The sequence below is a fragment of the Harpia harpyja genome, chromosome 2 (assembly GCF_026419915.1).
Source record: "Harpia harpyja isolate bHarHar1 chromosome 2, bHarHar1 primary haplotype, whole genome shotgun sequence".
Taxonomy (NCBI): Eukaryota; Metazoa; Chordata; class Aves; order Accipitriformes; family Accipitridae; genus Harpia; species Harpia harpyja.
The window spans coordinates 20,104,489-20,114,870 of record NC_068941.1 but is presented as its reverse complement, the minus strand read 5'-3'; the positions used below and the strand labels follow the sequence as shown (position 1 = coordinate 20,114,870).

The window sequence follows — 10,382 nt, the reverse complement described above, 5'->3', positions numbered from 1 at the left end:
GGGGCAGCTGCTGCGGTACAATGAAGAGAGGGTGCATGTGTACGGTGGGCTAGGCCTGGGCCCAACTGGGCGCAGAGCATGGCAAAGGCTCTGACATTTCCAGGTGCAGCCAGTTGGTAAAGAGCGAGCTGGTCTCTTTGGGAGAAATAGGAGGAGCGGTTTGAGCAGGGTTTCCCCTTGTGAACATCCCATGCTGCAGCCCCGCCTACACACACACAGCCTGCTTCGTGAGGGTGGTGCAACACAGGGCCCTTCCTGGGCAGATGCCCCTTTTCCACACGTAGCAACTGGAAGGACTTTTCTGTCCCTTAAGAGAGGAAAAAAGAAAGAAAAGGCAAAGAAGCCGGCCCTCTCACAGGAGAGAGGAAGCTGTAACTTCTGCAGTTGCAATCCTGCCCCATGAAGCTTTGTCCTGTCTCTGTGACTCCCCGCCCAGAGCAGAAGTATTTAGTCAGCCCTGCCTGTCCCAAGGACTTGTAGCAGCGGTGTGATGCTGTTTCTCCGCAGTTTGCAGAAGGCGACAGAGCTCTGGGCGGGCACTGTCCTCAAGTAAGCCATGCCGTAGGAGGGAACCTGTGGTGTCAATGTGGCAGGTAGTGGGATGCTCCAGATGCAGACGAAAGGCAGCTCCATAGCTGGTGGAGAGGTACACGCACTGCTGGGGGCAGCTCCTGGGCAGTGCGGGCCGAGCTGCTCAGCCTTGCTTTGTTAAAGTAATGCCTTTAATTTACTTGCCACAGGACCCTGTGGGTGGTGGGAGGGGGTGGCAAGGCCCCTGGGCCTGTGGGGTTACGCCTCGCCAGTGTCATCCACACACAAAGGCCCTGACCTGGGGCCGCTGGGCCTAACCAGTGGGGCTGTGCCCTGAGGCTCACCTCAGCCCACCAGAGATCATCACTTGGTCTCCTGCTCCAGGCTCTCTCCTGGCGAACCGGAGGGCTGGCTCCTGGCCGTGCCGCAGCTTCCTTCATCTCGGGGAGCCCCACGGTCGGTGCTGAGGCTGTGCAGCTGGTATAGGCCTTCAGCCCTGCGCTGGGGCATCGGACGTGGCGAGGGGCATGGCACAGCAGGGGCTTGGCCTCTCACCCAGCCTTTCTTTCTACTTGCAGCCCAGCTACCCTCTCCCCAGCCCTGCTGGCTCATCAGTAGGGGGGGACCAGGGGAAAGAGCTTTCCTGGCGGGGGCAATGGGAGAGGTGGGTGCAGAGGTGCTTTCTAGGTCGGTGCTGGGAGCCCCCAGGCAGGAATCAGCATGCCCGAAGGTGCCTGATCCTCCCCTGCCCATCGGGAGACCCTGCTGCTCCTCAGGGGCGGCAGTGCCCAAGGAGAGGCCATTGGCTGCCTGCTGCCAGCCCTGGGAGGCCCTGGGACGCACAGAAAGGCACAGGGAGGTCCCCGGGTGCCACGAGAAAGGCACAGCAATCCCGCAGTGTGAAAAGGAAATGGTGTATTTCTATGTCGGCAAAGTCAGGTCCCCACAAATTCAGGGCTTTTCAGGAAAAAAGTAGCCCGCAGAGGATTAACAGACTGACCCAACCTCATGTAGCGCCGTTAAGCCTGCCTGGGCTCTGGAAGCGTCACTGCCACCGCCTGCATGGAGTCCCCTTGGAGCCCGCGCAGGGTGTGGGTGCCCAACAGCCAGCCGTTACGGGCTTCCTTCCCTCCTCCTGCACAGCCCGCTCTCGGGCCCCCTGTTGCATGCATTATGCCCACCCAGGTGTCTGGAGAGAAGTTTTCGGAGGTGTCCCCATCTCACCTCAGCCCCACCCTGCCTTTCTAGCCAGGAGGTGTCAAACAAAAGGCTCTGGAGCCCAAGCAGAGCTTTGGCAGAGTCAAGCCACCCAGCTGAAAAGCCGCCCCCTGTAGCTTCCCTCTCCCCAGGCACGGTTCCTGCCTGGGATTTCGTTGTCCCCGTGGCACAGGGTGGTGGCTGCACAGCTCTGGGTACCCCTGACAGCGCTGCCCTGGGCACCCCGCAGCTCCCTGGCTGTGCGAGCCCCCGGATGCTCCCCCCTGCAGCTCTGCTCCCCTGGGTGCCCGGCACTGCTCCTCCTCCTCCCCCTCCTCCCTCCTCTCCCCCCGTGGAAAATCCCCTCCTCGGCAGAGATGTTGCAGCCACAGCAGGGCACACTGCCAGAGAACAGGAGGTGCAAGGGCCACCAACAGCAGGGCTACAGCCAAGCTGGTACAGCAAAGCCTTGGGAGAGGGCTGCCCTTGGAGCAGGACTGAAGCTCCAGCCCTGCTTCCTGCAGTGGCCTTTCCCTGCCCCACCAAAGCTCACCCACTGCCGAGTGCAGATTTCACAGCCACCAAGGAAAGACCCACATCGTCAGACCCAGTGGTTTGCAGATGGGGCTTTACTGAACAGACGGAAGCATTGGTGTTAACAGCCTGGCTGGCCGGCACTGGCGCTCGTCATGCTGGAGGAGGCTCTTGCTGGACATCTCTCTCGGGAGCCTCTGTGCCCGAGAGGCTCTCCTGGCACTCGCCGACGTGGACCAGATCTGCTCCGCAGGGCTGAGGAGTTGAATACAGAGCTCTGTAGTCTTGTATGCACAGGGAGGTGCAGAGCACCACTGCAAGTCTAGTCAGGACACATGTGGTGGGATCTGCTTCTGTCTGGAGAGAGCAGGCCCATGGTCCGTGCTATGCAATCCCAGCCTGCTGCTCTCCACGCCACGAGGGCTGTTGGGAAAAGACCCTCTTTGCCCGGGGGCTGTGGGAACTCAAAGGAAGGAAGGGCACTGCCGGGCAGGGGCAAACACCGGGCATGTTTGGAGATCCTTACCTGAGGCAGTTCTCCTCACCACCACAGCAGTGGGCTTGTCCCTCTACCTTCTCGAGGAGGCGGGTCGCTGCTCCTCGCAAAGCCCGCGGGGTCGTGGGGAAAGGCTGCTACCACAGCAAGGGCTAAAGTCTCCCATCTCGACCAAGACCCTCCCACCTCTCCCCTCTCCCAGTCGCCCTCGCCGCCATGGTCCCATTCAACCCCACAGCCCCCTCAGTGCTGGCTGTGCTTGGGGCTGCAGAGAGGCACCTGGCATCAGGGACTGACCCATGCCATTCCCACGGTATGACAAAGGAGAGGATGCTGTCCATGTCCAGGCCCGTGGCTCTGGGATTTGCTTCCCCCACCCACAGCTGGGTCACCAGCCCCCAGCTGGCCCAGGTCTGGCCTGAAGCTGGCCCACACTCACCTTTTCAGAGGTGAGGACTCCAAAAGGCAGAGACTCAGCTTGTCCTCTGGGCTCTCCTCATCCCCCGCGGATGGCCCTTTTCTGCCCTCTCCCCACCACTCTGGAGTGCCACGAACGCAGGAGCCCTGCACAGAGAGAGAGGGGTGAGCACAGGAGGTGTCACTGGGCAGCAGGGAACTGGTACAGTCCCACACAGGACAGTCAGCCCCCACGCTCCTAGGGCTTAGGGACCTTCCCACCTTGGCTCCCCGCAGGACAGGAATACTCTTTTCCTCATTGTTTTTCACCGCCTGCAGCACCTGGGCCTCCCATGGCTCTCGCTTGTCTTTCCAAGCCTTCGGGGGTGCCACTTTTGCCCTTGCCTTCTGCTGGCACTTCTTGCGCAAGGAGTCCCAGAGCTTGCGTCCTTCCTCCTCCGTGCACACGCGGGGCTGCGCCTGCAGGACCACGGCAATGCAGCAGCGGGCAGTGTTAGTCTCCCCGGCGGAAGGCTGAGGGGATTTTAGCTCTCTCCCTCCCTCCTGCCCCTTCTTCTCAGCCTCTCTGTCAGCCCTGGTTTGCTCACAGTCCTCACAGGACCGACTGCAGAGCCTTTCTGCAATGACCCCCTGAGCCAAGTGACCACGGGGCTGAAAGCAACCCAGCTGCTTGCTATCCCAGACAAGCCTGGCAGTGCTGTCGCCATTGCAAACACCACCAGATCAATTCTTCGGGTGTTGCTGGAGATGACAGAAGTGAAGGCTGTCTTCCAAATGGACAGAACAACCTGTTGCCTCTCGAGAAAACCTCGGGAGAAGTGCTTCAGCCTTCAGCTAAGCACACGATATGGGGTCTTGCAAGACATGACATCCGTATCACTGCGCTTTTCTACAGGTGGACACGACACAGTCCCTCCAGGAGCCCACGCCACGTACCGGTCCTGCCCTCCTCTTCCCTGCCCTAGCAGGGGGTGCAGGTTGGGGTCCAGCTTCCCGCAGCTGTGGGCTGCTGCATGCCTCTTGCCCCAACCGACGCCACTGCAGCACTGCCAGCTCGCTGCAGACACACAGTGGGAGGAGGCGGCGTGAGCACAAGGAGACCGCTCTCCAGCCGGGGCTCCCAACCTGGGTGCCCGCCGCAGCCGCAGAAGGTGGCTCCGCCGAGAGGCCAGTGCCAGGAAAAGCGCCTGTCTCCCCCGGTGCTGCGGGGAGCGGGAGGAAGGGCAGCGCGGGAGAGGAGACACTGCCCGTGTCTGGAGAGATTTACCACTTGAGCTTGTCCTGCAGATCCGTCTGGTCATCCCTCTGCCCCCTGCGCTTGCGGGTGACCTGCCCCAGGATGCACGTCACCACCTGCCGCAGGGCCTGGCGTGTCCGTGGGGAAAGGCTCCTGCAACAGCAAGGACAAAGTCTCTCTGACCCTTCAGCTGCGACTCTCCTGCCTCTTCCTGCGCCCAGCCCCACGCCTACGTGGCCCCATTCGGCCTCACAACCCCTTCAAGGCAGCAGGAGTTTCAAGCACCTGCTTTGGCCCCTGCCATCGGGCTCTAACCCAGCTCATTCCCATGGCTGGAGAAATCCCCGGGCGCTCTGTGAGGCCCCATGGCTCAGGGGTTGGCTTCCTTGACCCACCACCAGTGGCTCACCACCACCCCAGTGCTCCAGGCCTCGGCTGGCGCTGGCGCACTCTTACCGCTTAGGGGGGACAGTGTCGTCCTCGCAGACTGTGGGTGGCTCGCCTCCGGCCTCTTCCCACTCCTCCATCATCGTCTCCAGGAGGTCGGGGCTGGAGTCCCTCGTCTCCAGGAGGTCGGGGCTGGAGTCCCCCGTCTCCGTGCTAGTTGAGGGGCTGACTGGTGCTTGCTCAGCGGTACTGGATTCCTGCACAGGAAGAGACTCATACAACAGCCCCGCACCCGCAGGGTGCTGCTTCCCAGCATGCACACCCCCAGGCCACTTCTGGCAGGGACCCCAGCGGGATGGGGAAAACCAGGAGAAGGACCTCAGCATACCCTTGGGGTGATGCCTGAGTGTCACCAGGGTTTCACTACAACTCCCTGTCGCCCCTCTTGCTCAGGAAAGGCAGCAGTCACCCGCCCAGCTCTGCTGCAGCAATGCTGCTGGGACGGCTGGGGTGCTAGAGGTACCTTGCAATCTCAGCCCCCCAGAAGAGAAAGTGCTCTTTTTCTGCAGGAATTCAAAGTACCTGGCTCCTCTGTGTCTCCTTTTCTCTCTTAGCTTTCGCTTTCACCGTCTCCTTTTCGCTCTTAGCCTTCTTTTTGGTCACTGGCCGGGTTTGCAGTTTACTTTTTTCCTCCTCCGCCAGCTCTGTTTTCTCCTTTTCCTCTTTATCCAAGTATTTCTGGATGTGTTCTGGAAGCTTCTCCTTCCTCTTCAAGTGTTTATTCTGGAGGGGGACGAAAATGCAACAGCAGGCAGCATTAGTCTGCCCTGCAGAGGGCTGGGCTGTTTTCATTCCTACCCTCCCTTCTGCCCCTTCTCTTCTGCCTTTCTGCCCACACTGGTTTGCTCCCAGTGGGAAGTTTGCTCCCACCAAAGAGCCCGTCTGTAATGACCAGGAAGATAAGCGACCACCAGGCTAAAAACCACCTGGCAGCTGGCTGTCCCAGACAAGCCTTCCAGTCACGTTGCCGGCAGAAACATTCACAAGTAAGGTCTTTGGGTGTGTTTCATGAGGCTAATGGAAGTGAAGAATATATTCTCAAATGGCAGAGTCACCCGCCTCTCTTCAAGTAAACACCAAAGCAACTAGTCAGTGGTCCTGTGCACACACAGTGAAGAACCTTGTGAGAATCGGCATGCGTGGAGCGGCGCTTCTCTACGGTCCAGTACGACACGCTCGCTGCAGCAGCCCGTGTCAGGTACCTTTTCTCTCCTCTCAATAGCTCTGGCAATGAAGTCTACTGTTCGGGGTTCGACCAGAGGAATTAGTTTCTGTTTCTCTTTCTCCTCCTTTTCCTTCAAGGAGCTCCCCTGGATGGCCGGTAGCTGCCTGCAAAGACACAACAGGGTGTGTTGGCAGGAGCGCAGGAGGAGCTGGTTCTGCATCTTGCGCTTCCAAGTGGTGCGCCTGCTTCTGCAGCAGAATGCGCTCTACTTGCCTCCTTGTGATCAAGTCCACAGAGACAGAGAAGACCCCAAGCTGTCAGACTCAGATGTGCCCAACAGCCCCACTAAAACTCAGGATGCCCAGGTCTAGGCCCTCTCTTGCTGGAGCAACGAGAGGAACAGGGTCCTGCGCCCGGAGATACCGCTACATCCTTCGGGTCAGTGCACCGAAGTCTGCTCAGTGGTCCGAAATAAAAGAGTGCGCACGGGCTGTACGAGGAGGTTGGGCCCTGGGGACGCGGTGTCAAAAGGAGGAGGACACGACCCCATGAGAAAAGCAATCCTGCCACTGAGCTCTCCTTGGCCCTTCTCTTTTGCAGGCCATAAGACATAGAAGAGGCTTCCGGTTAATCGGAGGAACCCTCTGCAGTACCTAAGTGCAGAACACTGTTCTCAGCAAACAGAAAGGTCGGGGTCATTTCAATCTGAAGGGAAAGCCAAACAGACCTTCCGCTCCTGGAAGGAGCACTTGCAGTTAGTTACTCAACGGATACGCACACCAGGAGCAAAGACAGAAATGGTGCTGCTGGCAGAGTCTCCCAAGAAGCTAAAAGACGCTTGCCGTGCACCAAGGAACCATTAGTTAGTGGGACGTGGGATAACTGCACTTTGAGTTTGTCTAGCCCCTGTGTCCAGGAGAAACATCCCGCTCCCACACAGACGAGAGAGCACGGGGTCACCCTCACCATTTCTGCAAGCGTCTCACCTGGCGCGAGGCTCCCTCCCCTCAGCTTTCTGACCCTGCTCTGACTTTACAGTCGCTGCAGGTAACAGCTTTGGAGAAAGCCTTGCTCGACGAAGGAGGCGCTGCTCGGCAAGGTCCTCTAGAAACAGGAAATGAGACGCGTCTTCAGAACAGCATCTTGGTGTTGTTCTGGGAACTGGGTGCCTATTATGTCCCAGTTCCAAGAAGAGTGATGTGCAGGTCTGCTCAGGCCTGTGGTAACACTGATGAAGGTGGTCCTTTTCACCCCTTTGGATGAAAGCCATGTCTCCTGGGAGGCCTTAGGCCTTTTCTGACACTGGGTTTTTTGCCCAGCTCCTCATGCCTGCAGTGCACCATTATTCCCCGGGGAAAACTGTTTCGACAGCTTTCTCTCATCCGTGTGCTGTAATGGGGGGCTCCCTGGGAGATGCTGGTGGTCTCCAAGAGCCATGCTGGGGAAGGGAATCATTTAGCACAAGAGGAGCCAGCTCTTGGATTTCTGCATTGGTCCCATGCACACAGATTTGCTGCTGGGGCAGGTTCACACCAAAGGCATTGCTTCTGAGAATATGATGGAAAGAAGCAGGGTTAGAGGCTGGCACTGTTTGCAGCACAGGCTGGGGAGTGGAGGCCGCTGGGAAGGTGTCCTTCAGCAGTCCCAGTGGCCATTTGTGGTGCAGGGCTGTCCTGAGACCTTGTTCCACAATGGGTCACTGGAGCTTCACCATAATGGCTACAGAGAGTCACAGGAGGTGCCTCTGCCTCTTCCAGGCATGCTGGGGGAACCTGAGCTCTAATCCCCTCCAGGAGCGGAGGAAGGAAAACCTCCAGCCCCCTGCCAGCAACCCGCTGGTCCCTTACCTTTCTTTCCACTGCCATCACCTTTTCCCCAGCCCTTCTCTGGGGTGGCCTTCACATGTCCTGTCAGGTCTGCTTTCACTGTTGGCATTTTAGGCACGGTCTCAAGCTTGTACCTGGAAAGAGGAAGTAGGCACCAGGCTGAAAAAAGGACACCGCTTTGTTTCCCAAGGCAGCCCGTCCCGGAGGACCACAGCAGGAACTCCCGTTGCTGCTTCTGGGGAAAATGATTCCGCTCTTTACTCATAGTGCACATGGAGGGCAGACTAATCTCTAGTGCTCTGATTATGCAATACCATTTTGAATCCTGATCTAGTCCTCCAAGTTTCTTGTAGAGCCTTGCAGATTAATGCCTTTGCAGCTATAAGGAGTCACCTCCCTCCCCTCAGTCGTCGATGGCACTGCACAGCAATGTTGGCACGAGACAGAGCTCTGCAGAACCCCACCAGCTGCAAGGTCCTGTTTGGACAAGAACCCACCCCTCTACCACTTGGCCCCAAGCAGAAGGCAGTCTCACACACAGGAAAGAAAAAGAGCGGGAGAAACCTGATGGAAAATGTTGCCTAAATGCCTCTCTAGGTCCACAGTAGGACAGGCACATGAAGCATTGTCACTGTCCCATGTTCCTCCAAATGAAGTCAAACTGAACAAGAGCAAGCAGGGAGTTCCCTGCCGACAGGCCTCTCAAACACTCAGTCCTCAGTGCCATCACGAGTGTAGTTCCCGGCGCCTGGCAAGGCAGCCCTCCCAAGCATGAGCTGAGAAGCTGCTCGCTTGCTCAGCCAAGGGCTGCAGGAGCAAACATACCCCGGTAGGACGACAACACGCCCAGAAGAGGTCTGGGAAGCAGCAGTGTCATGGCGTGAGATGACCGAGTCCCTCATCTCTGGCATCTGCAACAAGGATGGAGACAGATGATGGGACATGGGGACACTGGGAAGGGCTGGCTGCTCAGGCCACCTTAGACCAATGCAAGCAAAAAGCCAGAGCAGCCAAAGGGCTCTGGCCTCAGCCCGCCTTGCTCTGCCTGTGCCTCTGCTCCCTACCCCGAGAGTGAGGCCAGGAGCGCTGCCCACCATCAACGCTGGCCTTTTGTCACAAAGTGAGGCCCCTCTGGCGGTACCTCTTGCAAAGCCGGACCATCGCACGCAAGGGAAGCGCTCTACAGAGCGCCTGCGGTACTGTAGACCGCAAGGAGCCCAAGTGGCTGAACAAAAGGCATGGCAGGCCAGGAGAAAGCAGCCCCCCAGCCCCCAGAATGCATTTCAGAAGAACCAGGAGTGGCACTGGGAAAATAAAAATCCTACCTCGAGAACAGCTTGCAACATCTGGTCAGTCCCATTCAGCCTTTTCAGAAAGTCTGTGTAAAATCTCATTTTTACGTCTCTTCCCTGGATGATCAGCATGCCCACGTCCCTCCAAACGAGGGCAACGTTATCCCTGTTCTCGAGGCAGACACGGAAAAGACGCATGGTCCTTTCCACGCAGAGCTGCACCGTGCCCTCAGAGACAGCGTTGTCTGAGGCTATCTGAGCGTATGGCAGTTGCTCAAAATGTTGATGACCTGAAAAACAAGAGAAGAGAAACACGTGAACTTGCAGAGCTGCTAAGCAGGCTACAATCAAAAGTCTGCAGCTGCCAGGCTCTCATGCAATACGTTGCTACTGAGTTGTCTAGCTGGTACAGCGCCTCTGAGGAGAAGCTCCGGTCATCCCTTCCTGCTAGAGGTGGAAAGTGAGGTGTGGAGCCAACAGCTGTGGTTTCTCTGATACAGAAAGGGAAGGAAAGAGGCTTAGGCGCTTGGCAGGAAGAAGAGCCATGACTGCAGGACAAGGTGGGGAGAAAGGCGCCAGGTCCCACGGCAAGCTGGAGGGTGCCAGGCCACTGGAGCTGTGCCCACACTCTGTGCTCTCTTTGTTGTTAGACACAAATGCACCCCAAACACAGTCCCAAGCTCTTGGTGCCCCCCAGGGTCCCGCGACAGCTGCTGCAATGGCAGCAGCGACTAGGAAGCGCAGGCATTGCGGTCACTGGGTTTTGGAACGAACCGTCTTTCCTCCCCCGGGTTTCCCCCTTGCAAAGAGGCTGTGAGAGCCGGGAAGAGCCTGGCATTTGCCTGTATTAGGTCCAGCGCAGCAGAAAGAGGGAGCGAGAGTTGAAATACCATGTAACAAGAAGACACAGCACCAATAAAACTGGAAGGAAACGTGTTGTTGAGGCAGGTCAGAGAGAGTGTGCTGTTATGCTGTATTGTCCTCTGGTGATTATTCAAAACGAGTAGGTAGGCAGGGTCCTTTTCACAGCAGGCTGGTTTTGTCCAGCTGAAGCTGTTCTCAGGATTGCGGTGGGAGTTTGGTACTCCGCTCAGTCACCTCTGGACAACAGAGCACACCTCCCCACTCTGCTCAAAAAGGCAAGCGCCGCTTTCAGTCTGTCTGCTTACCAGGAACGTCTATGCAACCATATCAGAGGCCATGGTCCCGCGCGATAGCGTTCGCAAGATGAAACACGGGT

At 57.9% G+C, this 10,382-nt stretch overlaps 2 protein-coding genes across 2 annotated transcripts; both read right to left on the bottom strand.

Moving 5' to 3' along the window:
• Window positions 1–2,336: 2,336 nt before the first annotated feature.
• LOC128134661 (uncharacterized) lies at window positions 2,337–5,185 on the bottom strand. The gene is made up of 6 exons (XM_052772671.1): window positions 4,869–5,185; window positions 4,443–4,565; window positions 4,112–4,232; window positions 3,437–3,634; window positions 3,198–3,322; window positions 2,337–2,517 (listed from the first exon to the last, which is right to left on the bottom strand). Exons 1-6 carry the CDS (start codon window positions 5,183–5,185, stop codon window positions 2,358–2,360), a joined length of 1,044 nt encoding a protein of 347 aa, XP_052628631.1. The 3' UTR covers window positions 2,337–2,357.
• Window positions 5,186–5,371: 186 nt separating this feature from the next.
• On the bottom strand, window positions 5,372–9,890 carry LOC128134653 (nucleolar protein 58-like). The gene is made up of 7 exons (XM_052772660.1): window positions 9,812–9,890; window positions 9,176–9,432; window positions 8,676–8,761; window positions 7,872–7,984; window positions 7,011–7,128; window positions 6,062–6,188; window positions 5,372–5,582 (listed from the first exon to the last, which is right to left on the bottom strand). The coding sequence occupies exons 1-7, from the start codon at window positions 9,888–9,890 to the stop codon at window positions 5,373–5,375; spliced, it is 990 nt and encodes a 329-aa protein (XP_052628620.1). The 3' UTR covers window position 5,372.
• Window positions 9,891–10,382: the final 492 nt, after the last annotated feature.